General features: G+C 41.4%; 1 protein-coding gene across 1 annotated transcript in view; it reads left to right on the forward strand.

The window, feature by feature from the left end:
• LOC311620805 (zinc finger protein 474-like) overlaps positions 1-13,837 on the forward strand; it is a gene marked incomplete at its 3' end in the record, with an annotated part of 97,057 nt that extends 83,220 nt beyond the window's left edge. Inside the window, exons 6-7 of the mRNA XM_084880475.1 lie at positions 10,833-11,013; positions 13,686-13,837. Coding sequence (XP_084736601.1) covers positions 10,833-11,013; positions 13,686-13,837 — 333 coding nt within the window. The remainder of the gene's footprint in view (positions 1-10,832; positions 11,014-13,685) is intronic.
• Positions 13,838-17,286: the final 3,449 nt, after the last annotated feature.

Raw genomic sequence — 17,286 nt, forward strand, 5'->3', positions numbered from 1 at the left:
TATTGGCTTCTGTGCAGTTGAAAAATATCTGATTAAATCCAGATATGTGCAGACTGACCACACTGTACTCGTTCCCAGTCATGCTCCATCTGAGGAACAAAGTGCCACTAACACACAGGGTGGGATCAAAGGTGGAGTCTGGGGATGGGGTACAGACTGTCATGTGTCTCTCTCCCATGGGTACCATTTTCAAGCTTTGCATCTTGTGACCTGTACCATGCCGATGAATGATCACAACCCGAGGTTGTGAACGCATGTTAAGATGGAGCACTTTTAATTTACTCCAAGTCATGGTTAAAGCCAATCGGACTGTTCCCTTTCAAGATGCTTTCTCACTCTGAGTTCCTTGATTTCTCTTTGACTCTTAGGTTAATGAATGTCCCCAAATGAACAAAGGGCATATGGTGGGTTTGATGCAAGAATTGTTATGATGAAAACTAAGGAAGAGAAAGAGAGACCATTAAACTTTCTGCATTTTTGTTTGTGCCTTTTCAAGTAATGTGTGAAACATGTTACTTGGGGAAAGAACCAGGTATTGCATTTGCACATATTTGGAATAAAAAAAGGCACCTTTACATTTTGATATGGCTGTTTGGGCACAGCCCACTACAACAAACTCCTCAAAAAAGAACAGACAGACGGTGCGTCACTGACAGCAACCACCACCTCCCCGTCTGGGCCTCAGGGAGCAGATATGTGATTGTACTTAGGACCTTCTCCAGCCAAAGCTCTCAGTGCTCTCTTCCTGAGGGGAATAAGCCTAAAGATGATCATTAGGGGCTGGAGGAAGGTCAAATACAAAACGGAAGAAAATACTATAAAGGAGTGACTAGTTTGAGGCAAAGGGAGCCTTTCAATATCTCTGAAGGAAGTGATTAACCTTTTATGTCTTTAGTACACACACACACACACACACACACACTCACTCACTCACACCCATAAACTAAAGGGCCATGAAGTTCCTCTTCCTGAAAGATGAGAAGCTGGTGTCAGTTATGTCTCCAGCAGAACAGATGCCACGCCCCCCGGGCACAGGGCAACAGGCCTGCTTCTCAAACGGATCCATCTCTGCTGGATGGGATTGTGTGTGGACAGCATTGCAGCCTCATGTACTTTCTCTGGGAAAATAAAAATGTTAATGTCCTAAGGGGAAAATTCTCAATTAAATAAAACATTTTCTCATAGATCCCCCCTCCCTTTTTCTCTTTTTTTCAACTGGAAAATTTTCTTGAGAGACAAGTTAAAGATTTAGAATTTAGACCACTTAAAAATATTCTCCAGTTCCTGGCAAAAGCCACTCAAATAGATTATTTGATTTTGGAATTTCATCTCACAGTGTGTACTCTGACTTTAACTGACTGCCCTGCATGAACATGGCAATGCAAAAGCACTTCCCTAAGCCAGGTCTGCTGGGCTGGTGTTCAACCTGCTTTATTGAGGATTAATAGTACAAAAACTACACTGCATCCATTAAGCACAGGCAATTCAATACGTTTTGACAGCTTTATATACCTGTTATAGCACCACTATAATCAAGATACAGAACATTCTATCACCCCAAAGCTTCTGCATCCCCTTTGCTCCTCCTCCCGACTCCAGCTTCCAGGCAGCCCCTGATTTGACTTTCAATCATTATAGCTTAGTTCGGATTTTGTCTAAATGGAATCAGGCAGTAATGTACTCTTTTGTGCCTTGCTTTGTTCAGCATAATGATGCTGAGTTTTATCCATAATGGTGCAAATAACAGCAGTTTTTTTTTTTTGCTGCTGAGCAATGGTCCATTGGATGGTGGTATTACACTTAGTTCTATTCACAATGTTCCACATTGCATTGATGTTATTATTATTATCACTTGAGAGTTCTTCAATCTCTTTCAGTGCAGGCAGAACGAGGTTGTATTTCCTCAATATGGGAGAATCAAGATGGTGTAGTATATGAAAATGATAAATTGCCCCCAGCTTCTTGATCTGATTCCATCTCATGGGTATTAAGTCCTCATCCTTGAACTTGGGTCTCAACAAGATCAGGACCCTTGGCATTGCTTTATTGTATTGCCCTCTCTCTGCCTGACTCCCACAATAGCACAATACCCCAACATGGTTATTGCTGCTATCTTGTCATAGAAAGTACTTGCTTCTAGTGCAAATCCCTACCCAGCCCCTGAGCCATGGCTCGCTTCTAATGACGTGAGGATGGACCATCAAGGCGGGAAGGTTGGAGGACACAGGAAAGGTGACCACTCTGACTCTGCTCTCCAGGTCTGGCCACTCCTGTTTCAGTCCTATAGTGCACAGACTGGTTCTTGCTTTCACACTTCCTCTAACCAGTTTTTTTCACTATGGACTACATAACTTCCATATGAGCATACTAGAGTACTATTGCACAGTTGCTGAATAGATCATGATGTTCGCTTGAGGAAGTACTCACCACATGAGTACCATTCTACCCACCCAACAAAGCCACTTCAAATATCACCCTCATCACTGTCATCTGGTCAAAACTCTCCCCCCTTTTCCTGCTTCTGCCTCCCATAGCATTCTGCCTCCCTAACAGGGCACTTACAAATGTTGCCTTCTGACTTAGTAGTTTATTTGTTTGCATTTGTTACTAAGGAAGGCGAAGGATTGGGTTTCCCCATTACCTCCAGCATAATGCGGTGCTATATTCCATTTAAATGCTTGCTGCTAGAAGGAACAGAGAAGTAAAATCATGGAGACAGCGAAGTTGAGGACTGTGGCCTCTCACTTGGGGAATGGAGCTGAGTTTGGTGTGGCTAGCAGACCTGTTTCATGGGGCTAAGGTTGGGCATGGATGAACTCAGTATAAAGTATTTCGCCTTTATTCTGTAGCCATGGGACACCACAGAAATTTCTGGTGTCACGTCAGACAGACCAAGTTTGTGGAGAACATAGTCAAGTGCAGAGGGGAGGGGGCAGGTGGGAGGCTGAAAATGTATGGTGGTTCGTCAGTCCAGCCACAATGGGCAACACAGGACCCAAGGGATGGTTCAATACAGCCGTCCCCCAAATTATCTTTTTGGCTGTTACTTTCAGCACATGCTGGCTAATACCATATGGTCAAATTTAGTTATTTGTGAATTTATTTTTGACTAATGCAACTGAGCCAAGAAAACAAGCCTGAACAAAATTAAATATCTAGAAGAACTATATTTAGATTATTTTTATGATAGAAACAGACTCATGCTAAATGCTGTCCTCAGATTGTTTTTCCAGGCTCTTGTTACTGCTTTTTAAAGCAATGGAGCAGAATTCTAGGACTTCAGTTGAGTTGCATCATGCAAGGATTTAACTGATGCATATTCATAAAACTGGTAATATAATTTAAGATACTATTAAGATTTTAATTTTGCATAGTACTGTTACTTTATGCTATGCAAAGCTGTATTCATCCCTAATATTATTTCCCATTTCAATTACTAATTATGATACGAAACTGTATTATTATACAAAGCCTTGACTATAATCTTTTGTCAGTTATTCAAGGAATTTTCAGAAAGTTACTTGGGCTCCACCTGATTTTTCCATGAATTGCTGATTTCTGCTTATGTTTTGACTCAAGTTTACTTTAAAAAATTATTCTTATAAAAATGACACAAATTCATCACAAAAACTTAAGCCATTAGGAAAGTGTCAAAATTAGCATAAAATTACCCCTAAATTAGTTTGACCTTAGTGAATATCATTCCAAACACAGCTTTGTGTAGACAAACATCTATAATAATAAAAGCATAATTAGAACGACATCCTTCTGGATGACCTTCTGGACAAAGCCAAGGCTGTGAGGGAAGCCGGGTCCCAGGTGTCAGAGGGAAGCCGGTACCAGCAGCCAGGGGAAGGAAGGCCTACTCTTGCATGTATTTCGAGCATCTGGCCTCTAGTATATAAATAAAGATATACAGATATTTTCATAGAAGTGAGCTCATTGTATCCAAGTTATTATTATTAGAGATTATATTTCATTTTACTTGAATTTGACAAAAAGAAATCAGTATAATTTAATGATATCGCAGAACCTCAGAAAAATATTTCTTCACTAAAAATATTAGTTTTTAAAGGACCCACCAAAGTTTAAAAATAAATTATTAAAGTATCTGAAAACTTTTAATTCCATGCTTTAATTTTATATTGTTTTAATTGACTAATGGCCATGAGAGGTCTAAAGAACTTAGTATTATTAAAATCTTTGCACCTCTCCTTCTCTTGCCATTTTTTATAAGCATTTTTTTTTTTTGGTCAAGGTGTGTTTCTTTTATATTCTCTAACCATAATTTCTGGATGATTATAGAAATTATAGTCATCTTGCCTTGTTATATATTTAAATGAATTCATTGGCAGTTTTATACTCCACAGCTTCAATATTTCTGAGCTTTTTTGTTGTTGTTTAATCTCTTGATTATTTTACTAATAGATGTTTTGATAAAAATGATTGGAAGTAGAGTGATTATATAGTTTATGATTAAATAGGAACAGTTTAGAGACTAAATTACAATGGGTATAATAGGGACTGTTTTTGGCAAAACAAGACTTAAGATAACCCTAAAGCAAGAAGTGGTGTATTTCATAAGTTCTTGAGGCATTTAAGTAGTCCCAAATGGCTCCTTATATAAAAGACAATCTATTTGGGAAAAAAAATGTCTCTGACTAATGCCCAACAGCTCACTTCCTGTGCTTAATGGATGAGTTTTACAGAGTCCACCAATCATTCAAATTTTATCCGTAATTCTATATTCATGTATATTTTTCTGAGGAGATGATCATAGCCATCAGAATTTTAAAGGGGCATATTGCCCAGAATTATCACTTACTAATATGTATTTCACATCAATTTTCCCAAAAGCATCCTCTAATCATATTCTTCTAATTCTCCTGTAAATAATATTGCACAACTATAATTTCACACTATCAGTACTTAGTATGTATGGTGGAATTAATATAAGAAACGGCCAAATGCAGTGTTTCTGATCTCTTGTAAAATTGCTAGTAGTGACTTAAATTAAAAAAAAATACTTTATTGTTTATGTTAATCCTCACCCCAGGATATTTTCCCATTGATTTTTGGAGAGAGTAGAAGGGAAGGGAAGAGACAGAAAGACACATGGATTGATTGCTTCCTGCACACACCCCTGTCAGGGCCAGGGACCAAGCATGCAACAAAGGTAGATGCCCTTGACTGGAATCAAACCAGGATCCTTCAGTGTGCAGGTCGATGCTCTATCCACTGAGCAAACCCGGCTAGGGCATGACTCCCATTTTAGTTTTAGTTTCAATATCTCCTTTGTTAAGACTCAAGATATAATAGTTAATGTTAGAAATATTTTTTCCCTTCTAACCCATTGTTATACTTCCTCTGTACGCTCTATTTGCTCTTGAGTTGTGTAGTTCCGTGGGTTCCTTTCAGCTTGAGTTATCAGGGAGGTCAGCGAGAGCTGATTGAAATAGGCATCCTGGTCTAGTTTTATGGAACCATGACCATTCTTCTCCAGAAATACCTCTTTTAAGGAGGTTCACCACACCACACTCTTTTCTCAGTCCTTATTCTTTCCCCCTTGCTTTAATGGTGGTCCTATCGCTGTTGGTTTTAAATTGTAAAAATGAACGGATGAATGACACCAAGGAGGAGAAAAGTTGTTAAAAATGTTCACTTCCTTTTGCATTGCTCAGTTCCAGCCTGGAAGATTGAACATGTGGGGTTCCTGACAGAGAAGAGACATTAACAAAAAGGAAGAAAAAAAAATGTGTATAGAACATGAAATGATAATTCCAATAGTGGCCAGCAAAATGATTGGAAACATATGAAAATGACTGGATTCAAGTTAAAAGAAATGCACACATGAAAGCTTTCCCTCAAGTGCTCAAGTGCCCCTGTCTGTGTCCAGCCTAAACAGACCTTCCCAGGAAACTGCGGGAGTAACCGCACGTGGTCTCCTTCCTCCCATAAAACAGTGCAACCCTGAAGGAGCTCTGATGGAGGTTCAGAGATCCACTTTTTAAAAAACCTTTTACCTCAGTGTTTTAAAAGTAGTGCCTCTCCCTTCCAACATCTGAAATGTTGACAGGAAAGCTGTGGATGAAATCTTTGGCTCCGCAGAAACTTCGGACTTATCTGCTTCCCCTTGGCCTTCCTGTGATTACACTTTCCTGGAGCTGGCAGGCCCTGGCAAGGTCCCATGTGCACAGGTCCTCGGGCAAACCTCCCTCCGCCCGGCCTTCCTGGGCTAGGCCCTGTCACACTGCCCAGGAGCCAAGAAAGGCCTCTGCCCCTCCCGCCAGGCTTAGGGTCTCATCTTCCTGTCTTCTCCACCCCCACACACCCGCTTCCATCCGCAAGCTGGACAAAGAGAGGGTAAAACTTGGCAGCTGGGGTACTGGCAATAACCACAAGCTGGAGCCCGTTCCGTTTTCCCTGGAAATTTCAGGCTGGCGACTGTGAAATTCACGGGCCAACAGGAGAGGGTCTCTTGTCTCCGTTCAGGCCCACAGGGGTGCATTTTTCTCCCCGACTGGGCCTGGGTTGCTTGCGCTTCCCCAGAGCATGGTTCAGGAGAGAGATGTCTAAAACCTAAGACTATGGAATATGCTGCAGGTTCAACTGCAGTTCAACCACAAATGCAGAGCACGCGGCATGCTTTGGAAAGCATAACATGGAACATCTCAGGCTTTTTATGGTATTAATTTTCTCTCACATCCCTTTAAGTTATTTTGTGTGTGTGCCTTCTGGCCTCTGGGTCTGCCTCTTTTCTTCTAGTTTTTCCTTCTAAAAAGAAACCTCCTGACAATGTGACATGAATGCCTTCACTTATGACCCATGCCATTTATTTTGCTTGTACGCTTGGTTAAATGCTGAATTTGGCTCATACTTTCCATAGGGAATTTTAACAAATCCATTTTCCTCAAAGCAAAAACAACTTTTCCTTTTTAAGCCAAAAAGCCTGAATTTAATTAATGTTTCAAGTAAATAAATATGTAAAACATAGGAAGGAACTTTTGGGTATTTCTAAAATTATTGTTTCTGCTTTATCCTTTCTCTTTAAGTCTTGAATTCCACTAATATTTTTAATTCACGTTTTAAATGTAAGATGTTAATTCACGTTTTAAATGTAAGATGCTACGTGGCTAATAACAAGGAAGAATTGGTAACTGGTATTTAGTTGCCATAATGCAATACAGAATAATAGAGTAAAATTTTTCTACCTCAAATTAATGTTCTTAAAAAAAAAAAAAAAAAAAGATCCTCAAGTGAGTAGCTCCATGTTACATTTTGCTTGGTCTAAATTAATTGTGGGTCTACTCACCCATAATCTGTTGGCATCGTGTATGTGCTTTCTTCTGATTTCAATCTTCTGTGCTTTCTGCACTGCAGGTGTAAACCTCAAACAATCTTAGTGTACAGCAGGCTAATTCTACACACACACACACACACACACACACACACACACACACACACATTTTACCATGTTTTATTTCCCCAGGAAGGCCACACCAACAAATTAGTTTCTGCTTTCATGCCATCCCTTGCTACTTACGAATATATTGGGAAAGGTCCTCTAATTCCACTAACATTTCTTGCAGCTCAACATAACTGGGCCTTTTCCATTACTGGGTGAGGATTCTTCCCTAATTAAATCACATTACATTCCTTGTAGTGCCTAATCCCAGTATTTTTCACTATCCAGTTTCCCAGAATTTGAATTTCTTCATTCTCTGAAGAATGCTCTGCCTCATCCTTAGAAAACTAAGTCCGTCTTATGTGGGCTCCTTGAGCGCCTCCCTTCTCTACAACAACCTTCCTCTCACTTCATTCATTTCTTCTCCTCCCTCGGAGGCTGCCCTTTCCCATCACACCTTTGATTACAACTCCTCCTGCCTCCTCTGAGGCCTTTTTAAACTTGATTATCCCTTTCCTCTTAGGCCTGCATTCTTTCTGTCAAACACCCTCCTATCCTAAAAAAAAAAAACAACAACAACACAAATCCTTCCTCAATGGTACTTAACTCTCAGATTTCCTCTCTGCAAACTTTTTGGACGTATTATATATTCCTCTTCTCCTCGACATGTTGTTTACCTCCTAAAAATTTAGTTTTTATTTTTATATCCATTGGAACTGAACTCTCGAAAGTCACTGATTTATAATCTATTGGGAACCAAATCTAACTATCTTTTTCAACCACCCTTCCTCTCTGTAGTATTTGACAAAGTAGCATTTGACACCATCTTTCTGGAATCCTAAAGTGTTTCCAGAATTCTGAATGGAGTCTTCTATCTCATTCCCTATTACTTGCACTGCAAACTTGAACCTTAGTCATTCTCTTGGTCAATCTCCTTACTGTAGATATTCGCCCAAGAATTTTTCTCCAAACTCTATATGCTCTTTTCTGGAATTTTCACGGTATTAGATGTCTTTTCTGTGTGAACAGGGCTGGAGCTCACTAGTCCTGAATTACAGGCCTCTATTTCCAGTTTAGGCTGGATTTATTCACATTTAAATTCTATCACTATGTCAAATGCAACAGGTCCAGAACCGGTTCTATTTTTTTTTTTGTCTTTCCCAACCTGCCTTTCTTGACTTCCTCCTTTCAGGAAGTCACACCACCGTCTTCCTTATTACCTATGATAAAACGTTGGCGTTCTCTTGGACCGTGATTTCCTCATCCCCAAAGCCATGGGAGTTCAAGCTCTCAGCGATGTGCTGCCCTGATGGCCCACTTAGATACATTACAACTAGACTAACTTTAGTGCAGTTATAGGTTATTTCCCTGCTTAACAGTTTCCTGTCATTTTAGTTTCCTTGAATAATTTTTACCTGCTTTCATCTCTCAGCTTTAATTTCCCATGTATTTACACATGCTGCCCACCTCTAGACTCTTTAACATAGAATTATTTTGAATAATTATTTTAAGTATTAATTAAAATAATTATTTTTAAATAAGCATTTAAAAACGCTGATAATCACAATATGTAGGCTATACCTTGATCTGGTTACGCTTAAAATATCATGGAGCATAATTTCTGTGTGTGTGTGTGTGTGTGTGTGTGTGTGTGTGTGGCACATGCTTTATAATTTTGATTGAATGCTGGACATTGTAAGATTCTGGGGTAAATTTTACTTATACCCAGAAATTAGTATGCCTCTTCTGTCAGGCTGTGAGTATAAGTGGTTGTAATGTAGTCTGTAATTTAGCAGGGCTTGGACCTTGTCTTGGCTTTAGTTATGTTCTATGTACTAAAGCCTTTAAACCTCCCGCAGAGGTAGACTGCCCCTGTCTTGCACTTAGTGTAAGGCCTGGAGCCAAAGGGCTTCTCCCCATTCTCCTGCTGCACTCTTAGACCCTGGTGGACCCTGCATGCCTGCAACAGAAAGGGAGTCCTCTTATTGTCACCCCATCTCCCAGCAATAAACTAGTCTTACCTGATACTCAGTACAGGCTTAATTCTCTAGCTCTACCCTCAGATTTAGGTAGGCCCTGAGTTCTAGTCTTAGTGATGGTTTCTCTCAATGCTCCTGCCTCTCTCCAGCATTAGCTGGTCACCTCCTGTTACTGGGTGTAAGACCTCCGGGTAGGGGAGAGGGGTTCTGGTCAGATGTCCTGCCCCTTTGTGAAGCAGACAACTGCTGTCCGTATTCACAAAAAGATGGAGTGTGGTTGGTTTTCTCTTGGTTCTGCTGACCCACCATCAAACTTAGGCAATTCCTTCAGATCATTAATTTTACCTTGCAACTCAGAGTCTCCATGGCCTCAAAAATTTATGATTCAGTAGGTTTTCTGGTTTGTTTGGAAGCAATGTTTCTTACTTTATTTTATTTTTTTATTGTTTAAAGTATTACTAATAGTAGTACATGTCTCCTTTTCCCCCCCATTGATCTCCCCCTCCCCCTCCCTCCACTGCTCCCCATCACATGCCCTAACACCCTCCCCCACCAATGTCTGTGTCCATTGGTTATCCTTATTCTTGTAACTTTTAATAGAAGCAGAGATCCCTAGTGCATTTACCTTCACTCTTCCATAGTTTAATTTCTCTTAGAAACAAATGCTAAGAAAAGAATTTGAGTTCAAGTACTTTGTTTGGGAGGTAATCTCAGGGAACCCCAGTAAAGTAGAGGGAGGAGAGACAGGAAAGAGAAGAAAGCCTAAACAGTGTGTTAATGAACAATGGAGATGCAATCTCAGTGGGGGCTTCTGGAAGACTGTCTGGAATTAGCCTGAGGGAGGAAGCTGGGTATACATCCACTAACTTCCACCTGTAACTGAGTTGCTATTCTGCCTGTGGGCGGAGCCTACTCCAGGTCAAAAATGGCAGAGAATCCCAGGAACTTGTAGTACCAAGTTCTTTACAGGAGAGAATGTGGGCAGCATAACACTATTATAAACTTGCCAATGACATATTCTTTCTCATATATATTGGTGGACTAGGGTCTGATGTTTTTGAGAGGATGATTCATACCTAATTTATCATTGTATTCTCCCATCATGGAGAATAGTCAGAAGACAATATTTATTAAATGAAAAAAATATATTTTATCAAGTGCCAATATGTATTATAGAATTATGCTTAACTCATCTTTATTTTCTATCCTCCTCCAAAACCCACAACCTCACCTGACCCCAATCACTCAGATAACATAACTGGGTTCTCTTAATTTCCAAGAAAGTGAACTTTAACAGATTGATTGGAATTAAAAAAACACACACATACACACACACACATTGATTTTCTAGCTAATTTGAAAGTATAATAAATGAAATTTCCATACTTTATAAGTTTAAAATATAATTTCCTAAATGTTATCTAATAGACATTTTCTATTATTTGTAGCCAGCAATGATTAGGCGTCCACCAACCATCATTTGCTACATTTGTGGTCGTGAATATGGAACAAAATCGATTGCCATCCATGAGCCACAATGTCTGAAAAAATGGCATAATGAAAACAACCTGCTGCCTAAAGAGTTAAGGAGACCAGAACCTAAGAAACCTGAAGTCAGGGCCATCAGTGGTAAGTTTCTGGGTGAAAAGACTCGGGTACATAAGGGGAGACATTTCTCTCTAAACCTCTAAGAGTAGAGATATTCTTTTCTCTCTTGTTCACACAATTAAAACCAGCAGTATTTACTGCCCTGGCTACAGCTGAAAAGGAGAGAAAGTTCTGGAATGCCTGCCCAAAGTGTTGCCCACAGATGCTGAGATATAAAGACACAATGTCTTGGCAAAACTGCACAAGGAGAAAGACCTGCTGGGATTTACAGCTTTCTCAAAAGCTGCTTTTATATGTTATCAACCATAATATTTAAAAACAATGAAGCTTAAAAAAACACACGTTTGGGGCCATATGGTGACATGTTTGCAAATATGAATGCATCTTCGAGTTTGTAGAACAGGAGTACCAAACTCAATGCTTATAGGGTCCGCTAATCAGGTTCCAAAATGGAATACATTGGTCCAGGTATGAAAAGAGGGGCAGTGGAGTCTACGGGAGCTGGAAAGCAGTAGTTTCCTCTAAAGTAGACAGCTGCTGCCTGGTTTCAGCTGGTGCTATTATTAAGAAATTTAGCACAAGTAGGGTTATGCCTTTCAAAAATACAAAAGAAACGGGAAATCTAGACGTCTGTATGAAATGTCCACATCTTTAAAACTTTACCATTAGAACTTTGATAAGCAGTGCACAAGCCAAATGAAACTGGAATCCATACACTACCATGTGTGGCCTTATTTCAGAACCTTATGCATATTCTGTTAGGGCATGAGAATAAAGTAGTTCAGAGAGTATTTTTTGCCATATAAGCTCTGACTTTCTCATTTCTACCATTGTTATATTCTCAGTCGATCCTCTAGTTCCCCTCAAAAGAGTATCATTCTTGGTTTTAAGAGGAGTATTACACGGTTCCTTCATTCTTCTATGTAGCCATAGATTTCCAGAGCTGAAAGGTACCTTGGAGCTTATTTAGTATCATTTAATCCAAAGCACTCCTATTAGAGATGTGACCTAAAAGAATTTTTAACGACCCACAGAATGGAATTTAGATTATCATAATAAAGTTCTAGATGCTTCTAGAATTAAACTTTTCACAGTTCTTGTTAGAGAAGGACTCTGAGTAGAGATGGAGAAAAAATGCAAGTGAAAACTAGAGCATTTACATAGAAAAAGATTGTTTGCCTCATTGAAGCTCTCTCCCAGCAATTCTCATTTGATATCAAAATGTGTTTTGTTCACTTCCAACATTTATCACTTTCTCTGCTTTGAACATAATTATCACAAGTCTAGAAGAGGGGCAAGAAATGACCATTTTGAAAGCCCTGGTGTGTTCATTCATCTATTATTATTGGGAAAATTAGACCCTTCAACTACACCCCCTGTGATTTTCCTGTTGACCTTGGGTTATTTATACTTCTGAAGGGGTCTTTCTTTTCTAGACCAAGAGAATTCCCATGACCACTTCCACCCCATGAGTTACTGTAGCCATAGACTTCAAATAACCCTTCTTCCAGATCCAAAGTCAGAGCCCAATGCAAACACTGTGAGAGATGTGATGAATCATCTGACAATGAATACTCTGGAATTTTTAGTCATTTTTACACCTTATGAGTAAGAAGAAAGTCAGTGCCATTATTTTTGCAACCATTTTCAAAGCACTGAAAAACACTTTAATAACCTATGTAGAAATTGACACTTGCTTTATCCAAAGGAGAAATACTAGATTTGCTGGATTTTAATTAATTTTCCATGAAGAAAAGAAAGCAATAATTGAAGTAGGCATGTTAAGAAATCTGAAGTTTGCTATGGAGGCAGAAATCATCTGAGAATGGCCTGGGCTTTAATGAGGAAATATATGCTATGAAATGAGAAAAACTATGTTATATATTTTTGAGAGCATGGCTACACTTTGGGGGCCTATTTTGGGAGATTCTAAGACATACTCAATTTAATGTACTAAAATAGTTCTATTTAAATAAGGTTCATTAAAGCTAAGTCCCACACTGTTTCTCTAAAATAAAGCCATATGCCTTTTTTCCTATGCTCTGCCAATGGAGATTGTACATCTTTCAGCTGTCGTCTTTGTTTTCCTAAGGGCACTTCTTCTCGTCAGATTAACTATTCTGTTTGCATTCTTCACTTTAATTACTTAAAGAATCTCTGAGTTTATGGCCTTAAAGAGATGATAAATTTTTATGATATAATTTATCTTAAATTCACTCGTGACTGTCAGTGTTGGCCTCTAAACACATTCCACTGAAGGATTACGGAAGAGGAGAATACAAATACATGTGCTCTTTCCTGTGTAAGTTTATATTTAGAGTCAACTAAAAGAAAGCCAAAAGTTATATTTGCAACATAGTAATGTGTAAGCAAAGATGTTAATAATTAGTACCGAATGCATATCGTAACACATAAAACAATATCTTTCCCCTTTTTAAAATCCAGGGAGCAAAAAGCCTCTGGTTCATAGCAAACTTTCCTCAACCCTTGAGTGAACAGCACTTTTTTGGGGGGAGCCAAAGTAATATAACTTGTTTAAAAGCCTCCGTCAACAGGTATTTCCTGAAAATATTTTCCATAAAAATGTAGAATATGGTTCTCCACAATGAAAACGGATCCATTTTTACCATTTTCTTTTCCTTTTCTTTCTTTCTTTTTTTTTTTTTTTTTTTTTTTTCCCTTCAACTTCCCAGCCAAAGGTTTCTATGATCTCGATTCCTTAAACGAAGCTGCTTGGAGAGGTGCCCAGAGCCAGTTGGTTCCCTGCAATATTTGTGGGCGTACCTTCCTGCCAGACAGACTGATTGTTCACCAGCGATCCTGTAAACCAAAAGTCACCAAGTAAAGCCCTTTCTCTCTGTGCAAGTGTGACCGGAATGAGTCCTTGTGAAGGAGACCTGGGTGCGGTGAGGAGGAGGAGGAGCTGGCGAGGAAAGGAACGATGGGAATTGGAGGGAACCAAAGTCCTCGCACAGGAAGCCACGGTTTCGTGACCCGCGTGTAACCACAGCGTGGTGGGCAAAGGCTCGCGCATGTCACGCTTGTGTCAGGCAGAATCACAGGGGCGCTGCGCTTCCTCAGACCTGGCACTTCTGCCTCAAGGAAACGTCAGAGCCAACTATTGCCATCTTTCCCCCACTCTGTTTCCCGGAGTGAGTGAGAGTTTGAACCTCAGAACTATTATTCAGCGAACAGAGGCTTTGGGTGGCGATGTCAGGCAGCTCCGTAGTCCCAAGAAAAACTGGACCCCTCCCCTGGGCTAACTGAAATAACACGCCACGCCCCGCTCCCTTGGACCCAGGGAAGTGTTTTTAATGGAGCTGTTGATTTGGAATCTCCTTTTCTCTAGGAGATCATTCAACAGGAGAGACATTCAGAAAAGGGCCGAGCACTTCTCATACTGGAACCATATCTAACGCATAGTCCCTTACTGAGAGCGAGAAAGGCAGCAGGGAAATCTCAGAACCGGTGCCAGCCTCAGATGTCAGGAGATTGCTCAAGTGCGATTCATCAAGTGGGTGGAGGCCCCTTCCTTCTATAGGAGAAGTCCAGCGAGAGTTCTCATGCCCTCACGGGGGCTTAGAGGTGTTTCATTGTTGAGGCCTAAAGGCCTGCCAGGAAGTGCTGTGCCTCCCCACCCAGGCCCAGGCAGGGGGAGTGGGCTGTGAGGCTGCTCTGTGTTTTCCAGTCTTTGAATGTGCATTCACAGAGGCCGGGCTCTCCGGGGAGGAGGCCAGGGCCGGGGCACTGCTCTGCCCAGGAAACTCTGCTCCCCCGGGCAGCACTGCTTCGTCTGGACTCCCAGCAGCTTTGCTTGAGATCTTTGTTCGTTTTGTGGCTGGATTTCAGGGCCACTCTGCATTTGCTGGGTTCCTGCAAGCTTGCATTCATGACTGTACATGGCACAGTTAGCCCCCGACCGTAACATTATCATCTTGTGAAAGACATAGCATTTAACGACTCACAGTGGATGGCTTAGTCTTGCCAACAAAAGCGACAACGTTTAGCACATATAGTCCTTGTGCTGTGGGTCAGTGCTTCCTATACATCAGATTACGTGTATCTCACATCAGCTCTACATGCAGGTATCCTTATCCTAAGTTTACACAGGAGGAAACCGATACTTAGACTAAATAGTCTTCCCAGGTTACACTGAGCTTGAGTTCAGGGATGGAGCAGGAAAGCAAACTCAGAACTGTTGGAATTCCAAACCCACAAGCTCACCCATTTCCCTTTATAGGCTAGATACCATCATTAATTATACCAACTACTAGACTCACACAAACGAGCTGACAAAGGTGAAACGTTTTGTACAATGTTTAGTAACTCAGGCAAGTGGGAATGCTAGCATACGTACAGTGTGCCTGCCGGGCTGGGTTTATCCTGAGCTGAGGTAAAGACAAACATTTGAACAGTGTGGTGTTTCAAAAGACGCTTCTGCGCTCTGCGAACGTTCAAAGTCAAGGAGCAGGGAAAGAAAGGAACACTTCTGGCCTCCCCTTGGAAATGAGTTGCCACTCAGGGTTTTGTGAAGAGACTCTGGGGCACTTTGCTTTCACAGCATGACAGAAAATAGATAAATAAAACAACACGGCTTTTCTTCTGGAGGAATGATCAAGCCGGTGAGTTCTTGAAGTGGTGGGAAAAGATGAGCTCTTGTAGGAACTGTGACATGCAAGAAACCTGTGAACCAGTGTGAGGGCCACCCTACCGCCAGCAAATGTTTCTCGGAATTAAATCTAGAGCAAGCTCCCTTCCAAGTCCTATCCAGGCCGACCCTGCTGAGCGACCGAGACCAGGTACATTAAGGGTGGGATGGCCCTAGCTGTGTGCTTTGGAAGCAGTGAAGACAGGAAGAAGGAGGCTGGTGTGTGTGTGTGTGGGGGGGGGGGAGTGCGCGGGGAAGGAGGGGTGTCCAGCCACAGGGAGCTTATGGGCAGCCCAGTGAGGTTGATGCTGTTTTTAGCATAAGAATTACATGGAGTTTCTGTCCTGGATTGTTCTAAATCCAGGGGCTGTGCTGGCAGCTGCCCCCTGAGGGAGACACAGTGTTTCCCAGTTTGGCCTGGACGTGCCAGCGGACAGCATCATCAGAGTCTCTGCTCCTGGGGCTCCGGCACCCATAGGCGCTGCCTTTCCCGGAAGTCAAATATATATATATATATATATATATATATATATATATATATATATATATATATATATTAGTAATACAAGATCAGTAAATCTAAAGCAAGCTCAGTTGTAAAGACCATCAATCTAAGAGTTCCCGCCATTATTAAGGCGAGTCATCCAAGTCCGGCTAATAGGACAGAGCTCACCTGCTCTCTGCCAACTGCCCCCCCCACCCCCCCAGTCAGCTCACACCTGTGCAGAACTGTGAACTCTCAAAAGGAATAAATTTTGTTAACAATGGTTGGCACCTCGAGGAGCCATGACTTTGAACCTTTTGATGGTTCCCATAGATACTCTCCTAAAGGATGAAGAGCAGGTATTAGAATCTAGTGACTAGACGAAAGTATTGGAGTTCTTACCCTCACCCCGGCAGTTACTGATCTGGGCCGTAATGTTATTCCAGGCACCAGACACCTCTTCCCTCACTGCTCCGTTAACTGGTGCTGCACAATCTTGAATTCCCCTCTAGCTGAGGTTATGGGAAGAATTTCGGCACTTTTTGATGCTCATTTTGCACATTGACTTCACATCAGAGATGAAGGCCTGTCCTATCAGAAGGGACCACTGGGGACAGAACAAGCACGTCCTGGGAATGGGAGCGAAAAGAAAGAATCTGCTGTGAGCAGCAGGGAAATCTGTTAGAGCTCCCTACGGGCGGTCTTATCGAGCAGCCTTGGAAGTGTTTCCAAATGGGGTCCCAGTGTTTCCCAGAATGGCTCCCAGACAACACTGCCTCAGTCTGGGGAATACCCGCCCGAGTCCTTCATGGAAAAAAGAAGCTGCTACTGTCAAGCAGACCCTTCTGTGAGCGGGGAGGAAACCGAGGGCAGATAGGCCAAGTCCTGCACCCCATGGTCCTTCTGTGCTTGTCTGCTTCTGACATTAGGAGCATTTTGTTTCTTTGCACCCTTGTCTAAACCAACAAGTCATGACTTTAATCCGGTATCAGATTAAAGGGCAGGAAGTTTGGCCCTTTCCTTTCCCAATGCTGAGGGGTCCATTCCCTCCTCTGGCGACAGTCCATCTTCTTTTACCATCGACTACTTTCCTACTGACTCACTTTCTGGCCCACAGGAACTGCTGTGCCTGTTTCTGCCCTGCCCACTCTGTGTGCACTAG

The sequence above is a fragment of the Pipistrellus hanaki genome (assembly GCF_964339955.1).
Source record: "Pipistrellus hanaki genome assembly, chromosome: 4".
NCBI classification, from domain to species: Eukaryota; Metazoa; Chordata; class Mammalia; order Chiroptera; family Vespertilionidae; genus Pipistrellus; species Pipistrellus hanaki.